Source organism: Eurosta solidaginis, chromosome 4 (genome assembly GCF_040869045.1).
Source record: "Eurosta solidaginis isolate ZX-2024a chromosome 4, ASM4086904v1, whole genome shotgun sequence".
NCBI lineage: Eukaryota > Metazoa > Arthropoda > Insecta > Diptera > Tephritidae > Eurosta > Eurosta solidaginis.
In genome coordinates, this window is record NC_090322.1 from 277,780,378 (window position 1) to 277,798,746 (window position 18,369).

At 39.1% G+C, this 18,369-nt stretch overlaps 1 protein-coding gene across 19 annotated transcripts in view; it reads right to left on the reverse strand.

Moving 5' to 3' along the window:
- LOC137247504 (uncharacterized) overlaps window positions 1–18,369 on the reverse strand; it is a 95,780-nt gene that overhangs the window by 18,236 nt on the left and 59,175 nt on the right. For all 19 annotated transcript variants that reach the window (XR_010951849.1, XR_010951848.1, XR_010951852.1 and 16 more), the window contains 2 exons: window positions 2,671–2,830; window positions 2,440–2,608 (listed from right to left, as the gene is read on the reverse strand). Coding sequence is in view for 14 of the 19 variants with exons in the window: in XM_067778474.1 (XP_067634575.1) it covers window positions 2,440–2,608; window positions 2,671–2,830 (329 nt within the window). In the remaining 5 variants the exon portion in view is untranslated. The remainder of the gene's footprint in view (window positions 1–2,439; window positions 2,609–2,670; window positions 2,831–18,369) is intronic.

Genomic DNA, 18,369 nt, shown 5'->3' on the forward strand with positions numbered 1-18,369 from the left:
CTATATTGCTAATATCAAATGCTCGCAATGTGTTTTGGATGCGAAATCAAAACAAGACAGCCTATAAAATTTTTGTGATTGTAGCAGTATAAGTGTGACAAAGAAAAACTTTAATTTTGGTACATTCGATTATTGAATACATAAACAGAAACATGTAAACCGCAATATATCGGCACTCTGATGTTTGGGAATGTACTTAGCTTTTTGTAGCAATATAGAAGTATTACATATGTATATGTGGATAAGACAAGTGTGATAACTTCTGCATAGATGTCAAAATTTTAAATAGAACCGATCACTTGATTTTTAATTGACTATGGCGGTCTCATTCAGAATCTCTTTCTATCACCCGCTGAAGATAGCCGATATTGAACATCCTGTCAAAATGCTGCCAAAACGCTTACCCAGAATGTAAACATGGTGATGGCAGAGCGACTTCAAATCAAATTGCGTGTAGAAGAATTTCAAGTCATTTCATTTCGTTTTCATTCAAGCGATAACAATAAGGCCATCAAAAGATTAAAAAATAATAATAATATATCATGGATCTAGTGAGTACGCGTTTACCCTACCCAAAGTTTCATATTTCTTTATTTCATATTTCATTGGTTGAATTCGCTTTGCCATCACCTTGTATAGATTCGCTTTGACCCTAGTTCACATATTTCATTAATCCGATACACCATTTCGGAGCTATTGTGATTTGAAAAACTGCATTCTCTCACGGATAGTATGTCACGATTCGGCTACAGAAGAAAATTTGCATTGAATTCGATTAACTGACATATTGTTGTATGAAGGCGTTGTATTAAAAATAATCAAAAAGAAGCAATCAGCTCTCTTGGAATAACAACACCTGGCACTGAATTCCCCTTGCGTCTTATTTAAAAAATTCTCACAAAAATGTCACAATGTTAGCGGAAAACTCCCTAGAAACGGTTGAACATATTTCAATGAAATTTTGTGTGAACATTTGTACGTAGAAGGTCTGAGAATAGGTTTTAAACAATATTTCATGCTGCTGGGTAACTATTCGATCTCATGACTTATCGTGGTCCCAAGTAACCGATAGTGCTATTCACTTGAGGATTCATTTTTAATTTTCTTATTCCAATAGAGTAAGACTGCGCATACAACGGGCTGTTATTCCATTATTGCTTTTTCTTGATAATTTCCAAGCAACGCCTTCAGCAATATTTCTTTTCACAAAATTTTCTGTTGAATTGACATCAAGGCGAATTCAGTACCAGGCAAGGCGGATTCAGTACCAGGTGTTGTTATCCCAACAGCTGATTGCTTCTTCTTATTTTCCATACAACGCCTTGTACTTTAATATGTCAGTTAATCGAAATCAATTCAAATTTAATTTTGAATTGACATTCTTCTGCACGGCGAGCTGGTTGAATTCGTTTTGCCATGATGTAATAATAAAGGTGATGTCAACAACATAGCCTCACTTTTTCGGCAGCTCTATTTGTCAGTATTTACTTGTATAACAAACGTAATAAATTTTGATTGCTTCTTTTTTCGTACAAATTTGCTCAAAATATAATACAAAGTTGCGCTAATCTTTTGTCTAAAAAATTCTGGGAGCGGCTTAAACATATAGTAAAATCCTCTCTACAACAACTAAGGCATGACGTGGCTGAATGCGTTTATAACACTTCAACCATCGTAGGAGTGCGGGTTCAAATCCCACTCCCGCGAGAACATTCTTTGAAGTGTTTGTTGTTGTTGTTGTTGTAGCGATAAGGTTGCTCCCCGAAGGGTTTGGGAGTGTTATCGATGTGATGGTCCTTTGCCAGATACGGATCCGGTACGCTCCGGTACCACAGCACCATTAAGGTGCTAGCCCGACCATCTAGGGAACGATTAATGTGGCCACATTAAACCTTCAGGCCAATTCCCTCCCTCCCCACGCCCAAGTTCCTTGAGCAGCTTGGGGTTGCAAGAGCCTCGTCTGTTAGTGAATCAGGATTCGCCGCGGATTGGTGAGGTTGACAATTGGGTTTGGAGAAGCTATATATTGCGCTGGCAACCTGAAGGGTTGCGCTACACAGCCCCTTGAATTTGGTATTTTAGCCGCCTCTTACGACAGGCATACCTGCCACGGATATATTCTGATCCCCTAACCCGCTGGGGTTCATTGAAGTGGTAGGTATAATCGAAACAGCTGTCGCCTTGTCCGGCCGGATGTCACGTTGTTTAAAATTTTCCCAAATCATTAAATTAAAAAAACCATTCTATTTTCTCGAAGTTGAGTTTTTACAATGCTTTAAAATTATTTTTACAAAGAGAGTAGTTGCTGCCATTTAATTTCAATTTCTTCCAATTTCAAAATTTTGTAATTTAATTTATTTTAAAAGAAAATGTTTGAAGCACTATAATGTACCCATATACATACATATGTATATACATATAGTAAGTAATTAGCCGTACCCTTTTCACAATTGTTTAGGTCAAAGTCCAAAAATGGTCCAGGAAACATTTGTTCATACTTTGGACCTAACTCCCTTTTTAATGAAACAAGCTTAAGTTGCGAATTTATTTTCGTTTTAGCTAATTGCTCCACTTCAGCTTCAAGCTCTTGATCTTTCTTTTTAAGGGTCTGGAAGCATAATTGATAAATATCACATATTACGACAATAGCATATCAAAAACTTGTCTCACTTTAACATATTTAATCGCTTCGCCAAGTATTGCTAAATTGGAGGTTTTCTTGCGTTCATCTTCTTTTAAAGGAAGTTGATTCTTCAGCTGTTCATAGCATTCTTTGAGGTGCGCCCGGCGATTTTTTTCCAATTTGTTATGCACTTCCCGGGTACCAGCCCTTTTAAATAGATAAATAAAAGGGATAAAGTATTAATTATTCACATCTGTACATTACATAACAATGATAAAATAAAATCTTAAAAAGCTTAAGACATATTTGTGGGGCCTACATGGCATCTGCTGAGAGGCTTTTCATGGCAGAAACATCCCTGCAATGAAACGCACTACTTCGAAACTAGCACAGAACTATGACATTAAGAGGTAGTGTACTAGGGCTAATTCTGTGTCCTCGCGGAGCTTTTAACCGACAGTTTTAACATTGTGATGCCCTTACAAATGGCAAGTGCCCTTCTTTGAAGACCCTTCGAACGCGTTTTTAACTGGGATTAATTTATTCACATATATACATAGCACATACATATATACATAGCACAGCCTCCAACGCTGTTTTTTCTTTTCTCGCTGATTAGTGGAAGTTTTTGTAAATGAATATAGTTCGGTAGATATTGACAGAGATGGGTAGTAATGATTACTTTAGGTATTAAATTACAGTCAATTGCATATTACAAGTATTGGAGGAAAGTTATAAGTTCTTTTCCCCCACAGAAAACGAATTGATTACATTTCAATTCCTCAAGAAAAATACCGAAAGGAGTTTCGCGTACATAATATTTTTTGTTTGTAATACTTACTATGTGGGACCGCCGTTAGGCATAACGTCACGGAGGGAAAAGCGATTTAGTCGCCACTACTTCGTATGAGCGGCGGCCGCCGTGGTGCGAAGATCCTGGGTTCACGCCCCGGGCAAAGCAACATCAAAATTTTAGAAACAAGGTTTTTCAATTAGAAGAAAATTTTTCTAAACGGGTCGCCCCTTGGCAAGCACTCCGAGTGTATTTCTGCCATGAAAAGCTGTCAGTGAAAACTCATCTGCCTTGCAGATGACTTTCGGGGTCGGCATAAAACAAGTAGGTCCCGTCCCGCCAATTTGTAAGAAAAATTAAAAGGAGCGCGACGTATGTATATTGGAAGAAAAGCTCGGCCTAAAATCTCTTCCGAGGTTATCGCGCCTTACATTTATTTATTTTACTTCGTGTGCACATTTCTCTGGGCTTCTTTTGAGCATGCATCAGTTGCGTCATAACTAAAAAGGCCTACTCTCCCAGAACTCTGTGTACAGAGAGTCTTTCGCCGTGAAAACAAGGGCAGTGAAACATTACATGTTCTGCGCTTTCCAATTCGGAGGGACAGTGTGGACAAAAGGGATCCTCCTCTTTTTAAAAAAGGCGTATTATCTTTTAATTTTGTTTTATTTTGTACTATTCTATATTATTTTTATTTTCATTTTTTTTATAAAAAGGGAAATAGCGCCCGTGGGCGTTATTGCACTGCACCATTTCTAATACTTTAGCCGTGTTTTTTTTAAATGCATATACACCTACATTTTCAGTCATAGAAGTTGAGAATAGTATCGAGATAAAATGGTGAGACACATTTCAGTTGCAATTAAGTATAATGCATACTGAAATTTGACAGTACTAATTTTCTGCGCAAAAATTTCATAAGTGTAGATAAAGTTAGGCACTTGGCAATCCATGTAAAGTTTCAGTGTATATATACATACATACATGTTAAAAACATTTTCATTTCATTTTTTCATTTCATTTTTTATTCATTTTCTTTCAAAACAGCATATATGTTACAATAGCGACTTAAATTAAATTAACCATAATTACAGAAAGAAAAGTAAGGCATTCTGTAAAAATATATGTATTTTAGTATCGAATGCCATCTCCGAATAAAATTGAATTCAAAAACATGTAAAATAGTGCGTGGGGTGAAGTTTGATTAAAAATAATGAGTAATAAAATATATTAATACAATATGTACATATACTTTTTTAAGTGCTATGGTTCAGCAAAATTTTGATGTCTTCGTGTGATTTCTCTAGTAGAAAAGATTTAACCTTTCCCAAAAACTCATTCAGATTTCTAGTGACACGTATACATGCAGGCAACGCATTAAAAGCTTTACAAGAAACGATAGTAAAGAAGTTGTTGAAGCTGGTTGTTCGAGAGGTCGGGACATACACAAGTCCATATGAGTTTTGCCTCAAGTTATAACTATCCGATACCAGGCTATGTAAATACCCACAGCGAATGAAAAATATCTTTAACGTTTTATAGTAGTACATATGCTTAACAGGAAGAACTTTCAGATCCCTAAACAACTCCATAGAGTGGTGAAAACGATCAACATTACATATTTTTCTTATGACCCATTTTTGAATAGTTAGAAGCTGCTGGATTTTATTACCTGCAGCGCCACCCCAACAGGTTATACCATATTGGAGCTTGGAGTGGACTAAAGCGTAGTAAATAGTTTTAAGTGTTTCGTTTGAACAAACTTTTCTTAAATTGTAAAAATAACGAACGGAAGATCGCAAGTAGGACTTCAAACGAGAAATATGCGTAGACCAACTCAAGTTTTGGTCAACAATAACACCAAGATATTGGAAGTCGCTTACTTTTTCAATAGTGAAGCACTTATCGGAACAATTTACTTCAGCTTTAAACGATGCACAGAACAGAAAATTATTTAGTACAAAACGTTTGCAGTCAGTAGCATGGAATACAATGGCTATGTCAGGTGAGGATTTTGGATGCAAATTGAAATACATCAACTTCGTTTTCTTGCTGACACAGAGCTTATGTGCTGCAAACCACACTCTTAGCAAATGCACATCGTTATTGATTCCTGCTACTAAATCCAGATAGGTCGATGAGCCATAGGCGATAGCAAGGTCGTCAGCGAAGGCTGTTACTTTTCCATACAATGGCAGCGAGAATATTGAATTAAGGTAAATCAAAAATAGAATAGGACCTAAGACAGATCCTTGAGGTACACCTAAGCTAATTGTAACTGGGTTACTTATACTACTTCCAACTTTTACTTTTTGAATTCTTCCTGACAAATAAGATTTAAACCAATTATATATAAAACCACGGAAGCCCGCAAAATACAATTTGTCTAATAAAATTTGATGATCAACCATGTCAAATGCCTTATTGATATCAACGAACAGTCCAGCACAATTCTTTTTATTGTCTAGTTCCCTATATATGTGAGAACAAAAGTCCAGCAGGGCATCTTCTGTTGACCGCCCATATCTGAACCCGAATTGCATTGAGCTGAAATAGTTATTATTGTCAAGAAATGATAGGATTCGACCTTTAACCAGTTTTTCAAAAATTTTTGAAATTGAAGACAGTAATGAAATAGGCCTGTAGTTATTTATATCCGTTTTGTCACCCTTTTTAAATAAAGGAATGGCAATAGCGCATTTTAAGTCTAAAGGAAATGATCCACCTAAAATACTCATATTAAACAAATGCGTTAGGATATCAACTAAATTTAGTGCCACATATTTAAGAGTCTGATTCGAAATTCCATCACAACCACATGATCTAGAGTTATTCAGAGAATTAATTGTTTTTAAAACTTCAATGCCAATAAATGGCTCGAAAAAAAAACTATTTCCCGAATTCGAGAACTCAGGTATCAGAGCGGAGGATTCGAAAACAGGTGATTGCCCTATTGATAGAAAGTGATCATTGAAAAGGTTTGCCACTATTGGAGGATCAGAAAAGCTCACGCTACCATCACATAAAACAATTGATGTATTATTAGCTTTACAACTGCGATTCAGAAGACCGTTAATAATATTCCATTCCTTCTTTGGATTGCCATAGGAAGACCTAAACTTATTTCGATAGAAATTATCACGCTCCACGTGTACTTCTTTTTTCAGTTCTCTACATAATTTCATATACCTGCTGCGAAGATTTGCGTTTGATGGGTGGTTTTTACACTTTTTTCCAAGCTTGTTTTTTAGATGAATTTTTTTGAGCAACTTTTTGCTAATCCATGGTTTTAACTTATAATCAGATCTGCGAGGGATAAAAGAAAAGCTAGCAGACTTAATGTGTCTGTTAAAAATGTTCAGAAAAATATTAAATGCCTTGGATACGTCTTTTTCAGAGTAACATTCATCCCATGACTCAAATCGCAATAGTTCGTTTAGAGCGTCAAAATTTATTTGCGTTAAACAAGAACTAACCTTTTTATTATTGTTTTTTGCACAGGCCTTGCTTAGTAGTACACCAGTCATAGTGTGATCTGTTATTCCGACATCAAGATTTAGGCTACGCAAACTACTGAGAAAATGATTACTAACACGACAGAAAACGTGATCCAAGCAGCTTCCAGACATACTACGAGTTGGTTCATTTAAATACGATGTTAAACCATGACCAGCCATTAGATTTAGGAAACTATCTATGGTAGGATTAGCGTTAAGAATATCTAAATTAAAGTCACCTAAGATGACAATATTGGCTGAATTTTCACTACGGAGAAGATTTGAGAACTCTTCCACAAATATCTGAACAGGTATCGCATGTAGCCTGTAAACACATATAAAAGTAAAGACTGCACCGGAAATACTTATTGAAACCTTTAGGATGTCAGCACTTGTGAGATTGCATTCAAAATAATCACACTCATACATATCCCGAACAAAAACTCCAACACCACCTGCAGAATAACTGTCATTAGTGTTCGCGAAAAAATTATAACCAGGTATAGTGAAATCATGAATTTCGTGGGAGTATATCCAGATTTCAGACAAAAGTATTACGTCGGGATAGTTTTTAAACATCTCTAGATTGCACAACAATAAATCAAAATTTTGCCGAAGACTACGTATGTTTTGATGAATAGCAACAAACGAATCCGTAGAATTATACATCAAATCAAGATCATTAATAGGGCTGATTATAGCGAGGTTGTTTATATATAAAATATTTGAGAAAGCCATTTGAAATATGCAAGTATTAAATAATAATTAGAAAACTACGTTACTTTTGACAAATCGTCAAAAGTACTAAGAATAACAACGTCGCTATTATCAGTCTTTTTCATCATTATTCTACCATGATTTATCCACAGGTACTTATAATTTTGTGCTTTTTTTGTTTTCTTCGCTACTGTAAGCAGCGCTCTGTTGTAGCTAGTGAGACTATCGTTTATGTAAATATTGGTGCTTTTCTGTCCATCACCAAAAAGCTGAGAAGTTAATTTCCCCTTTTCTCTCCGTTTTTGGGACATAACTTTACTCTTCAACTCAGTAGAGGCAAAATGAATACGGAGCACGTTTGTTTGCTTGAATTTTTTGATGTAGCACTTGCTTATCTCTTCTGGAGAAACAGATAAGTTCAAAGCAGCGCCTAAAATTTGCTTTGTGCATTCATTCGCATTATCACTTGTTAGCGCTGGTACACCAATAATATCGACTGCACTGCTTAGTAGTTGTTGTTCACGCCAATTTAATACACTTTCAAGCCTCGATACTCTCTCGCTCAGTTTGTGATTTTCCTCTTTGAGTTGTTTCACCGTGCTTAGAAACTCGGTATTCACTTTCTTTAGACTCACAATTTCGTCATAAAGCAACTGCAAAGTTATTTCCTTTGTATTTATGTCGCCATCAATATGTATTTGCTGTGGCGGCTGGATTGATTCCGTTTCGTATGCGTTTGTGTTGTTGTTATTTACGATATTGCTTCGTTCACTTGCACTTGAACGTATATTGTCACGGTTATTGCTGGGTATCTTGTGTGTTTGCTGTTTTTGGCTGCTGTTGGTGGTTATTTTTGGTTTGCTAAGTGCTGTTGTTGCCGATTTTGTGGTCGCACCGCTCGATCCGGACGCAGCAGATGCGTCCGCTATATCACCCGAACAGAGCCCAGATGCAGCACCAGGTAATGGCTGTTGATGTAGCGATTTACGGCGCAGAACAATGCACGGCTCACATCTATGCTTTACATTGTTCAATTTCATAAAATCGAGATCAGCGGCTGTGACTTTGGCACAAGAAGCATGAAAAAAGCCACCACAATCTACACACGCGACTTTAGCCACCTTCGTGCGGTCGATTTTGGTGTTACAAGCTGAACATTGCATTTTGTTAGTGTTCAAAAAGAAAGAAAACGAAATAAAACGTATAAACAAATGCGCGCACCCCACGACACAGTGTAAACACGTCCACTCACATCAAACGATTCTTAACACAATTATATTTCGATATTTTCTTTTTCGACGTTTTTATTTTTCGGGATTTTCGGTTTTTTATATTATTTTTTTCCACATTTCGTTTTTCTACTTTTGTTTTTGTTTTATCGGCTTATTGATATAGGGAGACATTCACAATGTCGAAAACCAGGATCCAGACACACCAAAATACAGGCAAAATTCAAAATTTCCGATAAGTCAAAATACAGACAAACCAAAATTAAGACAGGTGTTTTGGGCAGAGAACCTGGGGATCATGTAGCCGGTGTTGGATCGGCTAAGGGTTATGTTTTTTCAAGCGCGGCCGAAGATCGTCTACGCGGAAAGGTGTTCTGGACAGAAATGCTGGGGATCGCGTGGCCAGTGCGTGATCGGCTAAGGGTTATTTTTTTCAAGCGCGGCCGAAAGCTGCCTACGCAGCAAGGTGTTCTGGGCACAAATACTGTGGACTGCGTAGCCAGTGTTTGATCGGCTAAGGGTTATTTTTTTGTAGCGCGTCCGAAGGCCGCCTACGCGGAAAGGTGTTCTGGACAGATATGCTGAGGATCGCGTGGCCAGTGTTGGATCGGCTAACGGATATTTGTTTGTAGCGCGTCCGAAGGCCGCCTACGCGGAAAGGTGTTCTGGGCAAAAATACTGGGGATCATGTAGCCGGTGTTGGATCGGCTAAGGGTTATTTTTTTTTAAGCGCGGCCTAAGGCCGCCTACGGGGAAAGATGTTCTGGACAGAAATGCTGGGGATCGCGTGGCCAGTGTTGGATCGGCTAAGGGTTATTTTTTTTAAGCGCGGCCGAAGGCCGTCTACGCAGCAAGGTGTTCTGGGCACAAATACTGTGGATCGCGTAGCCAGTGTTTGATCGGCAAGGGTTATTTTTTTATAGCGCGTCCGAACGCCGCCTACGCGGAAAGGTGTTCTGGACAGAAATGCTGGGGATCGCGTGGCCAGTGTTGGATCGGCTAAGGGTAATTTTTTCGTAGCGCGTCCGAAGGCAGCCTACGCGGAAAGGTGTTCTGGGCAGAAATACTGGGGATCATGTAGCCGGTGTTGGATCGGATAAGGGTTATTTATTTTTAAGCGCGGCCGAAGGCCGCCTACGCGAAAAGGTGTTCTGGGCAGAAATGCTGGGGATCGCGTGGCCAGTGTTGGGTCGGCTAAGGGTTATTTTTTTGAAGCGAGGCCGAAGGTCCCCTACGCAGCAATGTGTTCTGCGCACAAATACTGTGGATCGCGTAGCCAGTGTTTGATCGGCTAAGAGTTATTTTTTTGTAGCGCGTCCGAAGGCCGCCTACGCGGAAAGGTGTTCTGGACTGAAATGCTGGGAATCGCGTGGCCAGTGTTGGATCGGCTAAGGGTTATTTTTTTGAAGCGCAGCCGAAGGCCGCCTACGGGGAAAGGTGTTCTGGGTAGAAATACTGTGGATCGCGTAGCCGGCGTTTCATCGCGTAAGGTTTATTTTTTGGAAGCGCAACCGAAGGCCCCCTACGCAGCAATGTGTTCTGCGCACAAATACTGTGGATCGCGCAGCCAGTGTTTGATCGGCTAAGGGTTATTTGTTTGTAGCGCGTCCGAAGGCCGCCTACGCTGAAGGGTGTTCTGGACAGAAATGCTGGGGATCGCGTGGCCAGTGTTGGATCGGCTTAGGGTTATTTTTTTTAAGCGCGGCCGAAGGCCGCCTACGCAACGAGGTGTTCTGGGCACAAATATTGTGGATCGCGTGGCCAGTGTTTGATCAGCTAAGGGTTATTTTTTTTATAACGCGTCCGAACGCCGCCTACGCGGTAAGGTGTTCTGGGCAGAAATACTGGGGATCGCGTAGCCGGTGTTGGATCGGGTAAGAGTTATTTTTTTGAAGCGCGTCCGAAGGCTGCCTACGCGGAAAGGTGTTCTGGGCAGAAATACTGGGGATCGCATAGCCGGTATTGGATCGGCTAAGGGTTATTTTTTTGAAGCGCAGCCGAAGGCCGCCTACGGGGAAAGGTGTTCTGGGTAGAAATACTGTGGATCGCGTAGCCGGCGTTTCATCGGGTAAGGGTTATTTTTTTGAAGCGCGGCCGAAGGCCGCCTCCGCGAAAGGTGTTCTGGAAACAAATGCTGGGGATCGCGTGGCCAGTGTTGGATCGGCTAAGGGTAATTTTTTCGTAGCGCGTCCGAAGGCAGCCTACGCGGAAAGGTGTTCTGGGCAGAAATACTGGGGATAATGTAGCCGGTGTTGGATCGGATAAGGGTTATTTATTTTTAAGCGCGGCCGAAGGCCGCCTACGCGAAAAGGTGTTCTGGACAGAAATGTTGGGGATCGGGTGGCCAGTGTTGGATCGGCTAAGGGTTATATTTTTGAAGCGCGGCCGAAGGCCCCCTACGCAGCAGGGTGTTCTGCGCACAAATACTGTGGATCGCGTAGCCAGTGTTTGATCGGCTAAGGGTTATTTTTTTGTAGCGCGTCCGAAGGCCGCCTACGCGGAAAGCTGTTCTGGGCAGAAATATTGGGTATCGCGTACCCGGTGTTGGATCGGCTAAGGGGTTTTTTTTTTTGAAGAGCGTCCGAAGGCCGCCTATGCGGAAAGGTGTTCTGGGCAGAAAAACTGGGGATCGCGTAGCCGGTGATAGATTGGCTAAGAGTTATTCTTTTGAAGCGCGGCCGAAGGTCGCCTACGCGGAAAGATTTTCTGGGCAGAAATACTGGGGATCGTGTGGCCGGTGTTGGATCGACTAAGGGTTATTTTTTGAAGCGCTGCCGAAGGCCTCCTACGCAGAAAGGTGTTCTTAATAGAAGAATCAGATTTTGGGACCAACAAGATATCATTTTTTTGTTTGTCTGTATTTTGATTTGTCTGCATTTGGATTTGTCCGTATTTAGTTTTGTCTGAATTTTGGTTTGTCTGTATTTTGATTTTTCTGCATTTTTATTTGTCTGTACTATGATTTGGCTATATTTTGATCTGTCTTTATTTTAAATTATCTTTATTTTGATTTGTCTGCATTTCGAATGTCGACATTTTGAATTTCGGGTTTTTGGTTTTCTGTATTATGTTATACACCCATTGATAAAGTATTCAAGGTTCGAAACGAGCTCAAGGTCAGAACAATAATTTATTGTAATGATTATTGTTTTTTTAATTTTTCTATAATTGAAAAATTGTGTTTTGTTTTTGGAATAGTAAGTAGAAAATTTTTCAGATAACCTGCCATAGCTGCGCTGATAGATCCATTTCAAAGGGTGCTAATCCTTCATCATCAGTACGCTTTAGACACGCTGCGCTAACCATTTAGCTATACAGCTATACATTTTTTCTACTTTTTAATTTTTAACATATATGATCGATACCAGATACCAGACTTGGGAGACACCATATATGTAATACTCCTATATTACTACAAAAAGCCAGGTACATTTCCAAACATCAGAGTGCCGATATATTGCTGTTTAAACGTTTTTGTTTTTGTTTTCAATAATCGAATGTACCTAAATTTCAATTTTTTCTTGTCACACTTATGCTGCTACAATCACAAAAATTTTATAGGCTGTCTTGTTTTGATTTCGAATTCAAAACACATTGCGAGCATTTTCTATTAGCAATATAGGAGTATTACATATATGGGAGACACTTACAATGTCGGAAATCAAGATCCAGACACACCAAAATACAGACAAAATTCAAAATTTCCTACAAGTCAAAATACAGACAGATCAAAAGCAAGAAAAACCAAAATTAAGACAAATTGAAAAATAGACAATTAAAATTTTGACAAACCAAAATACAGACAAATCTTAATTTAGACAAATCAAAATATAAACGAATTCAAATTCAGAAAAATCAAAATACAGACTAATCATAATACGGAAATGACTAGACTCTCCGTCCAAAAATAAATATGATTTCTTGAATAAGTATATACTTTAAAGGACTATGGATTCTTATTTCAATTAATATTTTGTACCTTCATAAATGAAGATAAACCTATATATGTTTAAATAAGCTCAGCGAGGGCGTAGCCGGTGTTGGATCGGCTAATGGTTATTTTCTTGAAGCGGGGCCGAAGGCCGCCTACGCAGAAAAGTGCTCTGTGCAGAAAGACTGTGAATCGCGTAGCCGGTGTTTATTCAGCTAAGGGTTATTTTTTTGAAGCTCCAATATGCTCCCAACTACTGTTCCGTTTACGAAAACGTTTTGGATGAGTTTCCCCGAACGAAAAATAATGTTGAAGCATGGCATCGCCGACTTTCCAGTTTGGTTGGACAACATCATGTTAATATATTTAATCTTATATCCAACTTGATAAAAGAACAAGTTCTGGTAGAAACCAAAATAGAAAAGGTGTTAACTGGTGAAAAACGTAGTAAACGACGACGGCTGGAAAAACAAGAACATTGTTTTACAAATATTGTCAGGGAAAGGGAAAACTATCGTCCCAAAGAATATCTGGAAAATATAGCTAAGTACTTAAATGTAGCATAGTAAATTATTGTCTGTTAATACTTGTTAAATTAATCGAAATAAATTGAAATTGATGCTATGCAACTGGTTGGTTTAAATAAAATTATTAATGGAAGACTCAGATTTTGGGACCAAGAAGATACCATTTTTTAGTTTGTCTGCATTTGTCTGCACTATAACCTCAATGCAAAAAGGAAATTAGTCTTTTAACTTCAGAATACTTCATTTATTGAATTTATTTACAAAATAGTATTTTAACCATAAAACAGTGATTAATGCGTCGCTCGAGTCGTAGAAAAAAAAACGGAAGTGCCGATCAGCTTGTGTATGCGTTGCCACTTAATTGTTTACACAAATAATGTTTCTGTGCTACCAACACCTTCCCTTTATTTATTTATTTATTTATTTGTCTACAAATTTTTCAATTAATCAGACTAAATATAATTACGGATTACAGAACAACTTACAGAAGCGTACATAGTGAGCAAAATTATATTATAAAATATGTATATATATAATAAGGTAGTGGATTTTTGGTTCTGATTTATTTCACCTTTATTTTCCAACTGGACACATATTTTTTCTTAACGACTAATTGAGCTTAAATATTAAATTAAAAATAACGGTTTATGAAAGAGAGTGAGTTTAAATGAAAGTAAGAGAAAGTAAATTATAAACTACGTAAGAGTAAGTAAAATAAAAACTAATTAAGAGAAAGTAGATTATGAAGAGGAGGTTGGAGATAGTATTTATATTGTTACGAATATTAGCAAAACTGAGGAGTGCTGCCATCTCCAGGCCGATGCTAAGCAGTGACGTCAATTCACATCAATAATTCAATCATTATGATCTACATAAACGAATCAATAATTGCGTCTACACATATGTACACATTCCGACAAGCAACATTTACATACAAGGCAGCGAGAGATGAGATGTCACACACCGATGAATTTACTTATACGCTTATGTGTGTGCTGGAGACTGTAAACTACAAACACATGCATATATCTTATCTGAGTGGTCACAAGAGAGGGCAATAATTTGTGCACGTAGTTGTGGCTGGCGATTTTATAGCCGAAACAACTAGTAACTTCTGGAAATCGAAGAGCCTAGAAGTATGCAGCGTAAACTATAAAAGCGGTGCAGGCGAGTAAGAAGTAATTCAGTTTGATTTGAGATTTGGATTAAGCGCTATCTAGCGAGCTATAGCAGTATTATTTTGAATAGTTTTCATTTGAGCTGTCAATCAGTTTGGTTATTAAGTAAGCTATTCGTTGCAAAGTACAAGTGTTATTGTGAAGTACTTGAATAAAGGCCATTTTGCATTATTACATATTGGAGTTATTTATTCAACAGTTTAGCGATACGAACTTAGCAGAGGGTTGCAAATATGAGGATTTGCAAGTAAATTCGTTACAATTGGTGTCAGAAGAGGAATTGTTGAATAAATTCCGAAGATTGGGAATACAACTTGGACATGGCAAAGTTCAGTGAATTAAAGATCCAGCAACTAAAGGAGTTGGAGAGCCGTGGATTGAATACAAGCGGCGTTAAACTTGAACTTCAGGCACGGCTACGAGAGGCAATGGAAGCAGAAGGAATTGATGTGGAAGAGTATGTCTTTCATCTTGATGGCGAGGAGACAACAAAAATTGAAGAGAAAAACGAAACATCGCAAACGGTTACCAGCACAGACTTGAACGTGATATTGGCTGCAATATCTGCACAAACGTCGACAGTAACATCGAAAATTGAAGCACAAGATACACGCATTTCAGAAATGTCGACACAGATAACATCCAAGATGGAAACTCAACTGGAAGAACAGAAGACATATATGGCATCACAATTGGAAGAACAGAAAACACACATGGCGTCACAAATTGCAGAACAATTAAAAGAACAAGAGGCACGCATAACATTACAGCTCGAAGCACAAGAAGAACGTATCTCAACAAAGCTGGAGGCACAGGAAACAAAATTCTCATCGCAGCTGGAGGCTGTTAGTGAACGACAAAATAAAGTGGAGGCCGAGATGGATGCTTTGAAAGATCGGATTCAGGAGTTACAATTGAACCGTCCAATCACTTCAACGTCTACTCTGAAGGTAAAATCCCCAACGTTTGATGGTTCTGTTCCATTCCAGGTATTTAAGCTCCAATTTGAGAAGACGTCGACAGCGAACAACTGGAATGATGAAGATAAAGTTGCAGCTCTGTTCGTGGCATTGAAAGGGCCAGCAGCCGAAATCCTACAGACGATTCCCGAAGGAGAGCGGAACAACTATGAAGCGTTGATGGCCGCTGTCGAGAGACGTTACGGAAGCGAGCATAGGAAACAGATATTCCAAATTGAGTTGCAAAACCGCTACCAAAAAGCAAATGAGACATTGCAGGAGTTTGCTTCAGATGTTGAAAGGTTGGCTCATCTCGCAAATGCGGACGCACCCGTGGAATACACCGAGAGGGTAAAAATCCAGAGTTTTATAAATGGCATACGAGATGTGGAAACGAAGCGGGCTACATATGCGAATCCCAAACTAACATTTGCTGAAACGGTATCGCATGCTCTGATACAGGAAACAGCGTCGCTTCTGTGTAAGCCAGTTTTCAAAGCACGCCGTGTGGAAGTAGAAAGGCCAGAGTGGATAGAAACAATTTTGGAAGCACTGAAGGGATCTCAACAGAAGAATGCCGGAGTTATTAAATGTTTCAAGTGCGGCAACCCAGGTCACATTGCACGTCATTGCGATCTTGGTCCTAATAGTTCAAACAATGTGGGTGGCCATAAACGCAAAGCTGGAGGAGATGAGCAAGAGCGAGTAAGAGGTAGAGAGCTAGATCCAGCTGTTGAATGTCCTGTGATATCTGTGTCGCAAATCGGAAGGAAATCAAGCAGTCTTACCGTCAGAGGGAATGTGGATGGTAAAGAGCGTGTACTGACTGTAGATACGGGGGCATCTCATTCCTTGATTCGATCTGATTTGGTCTACAGGAGAGTAATCATTACCTGGAGCAAGGTTGCGTACGGTAACAGGCGAATATAATCAAGTCCAAGGCGAAGTGGTATGTGAGGTATTAATTGGAAAAGTCATGGTTCTACACAAATTCGTTGTGGCGGAGATCGTTGATGAAGTCATATTGGGAGTGGACTTCTTGGTTGACCATGACGTCAGGATCGATATGCGGAGGAAAATTATGCGCTATAAGAACCAGGACATACCACTTAACTTTAGTTTGGGAAAAGGGTTCAGCAGTAATCGGGTACTGGTGGAAAAGACTCGACAAAGACCACGAAAGTCAAAGGCAAAGGTTGATAGATCGAATGGGCCAAATAAATCAAAATCAAAAGTACCTGCGAGAGAAACACTGGCATTGACAAAACCTAAAAGACGCAGGAAAACGAAGCAACGAATTTCCGAGAAAGAATGCGAGGGTAGTTTCAAGCCGGAGCGCACTACTCTTGTGAAATGTGGGAACGATACCGATTATGCAAAGCAAATCCGTCCAGCGCAAGCTCTACGAAGTGGTTCATTGACCAAACAACAGAGTGTGAAGGAACGGCCCAGGGTAATGAGTAGTAAGATGAAACACTGGCATAACAAGAACTCTAATTCGGAAGGTTTCTTGGCGGGAGATTTGGTACTGTTAAACAACCCTCACCGGCGGAAAGGTGTTCCAGCCAAATTTCGGTGCAGTTGGGAAGGCCCGTACAAAGTTGTGAAGAAGATCAGTGATACCATCTACCGCATACAAACCACTGGGAAACCACGGATTAGAAGAGTGGTACATTTGGAGATGCTAGCGGCGTTTAGATTGGGAGATTTGTCTGATCGGGACGATCAGACTTAGGTGGAGGGCAGTGTTACGAATATTACCAAACTGAGGAGTGCTGCCATCTCCAGGCCGATGCTAAGCAGTGACGTCAATTCACATCAATAATTCAATCATTATGATCTACATAAACGAATCAATAATTGCGTCTACACATATGTACACATTCCGACAAGCAACATTTACATACAAGGCAGCGAGAGATGAGATGTCACACACCGATGAATTTACTTATACGCTTATGTGTGTGCGGGAGACTGTAAACTACAAACACATGCGCTTAACTGTGGAAGATACAGATAACATACACAAGTTAATTAAGTCTCCCTCTGCTAATAATTTTGGGTCACTTACTCTCACTGAGGCAGACATAATTGAGGGGATTATAAAACTTAAAAATTCCTCCAGAACTGATGTTGATAATCTTTCAGTTATTCTATTGAAAAATTGTCCTTCTCTAGTACGACCCTTAATGATTATATTCAATAAATCATTGGAATCGGGTATTTTTATTGATGACTGGAAACAAGCATCCGTCACTCCCATTTTTAAGTCTGGCAACAAAAGTAACTGTTCTAATTACAGGCCTATTTCCAAATTGTCTACAACTTCGAAGCTATTTGAATGTGTTGTCAATGACAAGCTTTACTTTAGCATTAAACACCTGATTTGCGCCAATCAACATGGTTTTGTCCCGGCCAGATCCACATTAACGAACCTCGCTGTCTTTTCTGAGGATTGCTACGCGGCATTTAGGCGGGGTTTTCAGGTTGATACAATATACCTTGACTTCTCCAAAGCATTCGATAAAATTTCTCATAAAATTTTAATTGCGAAATTAGCTTGTTATGGGTTCCACTCTACGTTCCTACAGTGGATTAAATCTTACCTGCACAACAGAAGTAATGTTGTAAATATTGACGGTGTTTATTCGAAACCATTTTGGGCCACCTCTGGAGTGCCCCAGGGCAGTATTCTGGGCCCTTTACTATTTATCTTGTTCATTAATGACATTAGCTCTTGCTTCTCATCTACCAAATTTCTGCTTTATGCTGATGATCTCAAGATCTATTCTGAGATCAGTTGTTATAATGATGTCGTTGTTCTTCAATCTGAGATTAATAAGCTTTATATCTGGTGTGTTAAGAACCGTCTTTTCCTTAATATAAGTAAGTGCCACACTGTGACGTATGGTAAA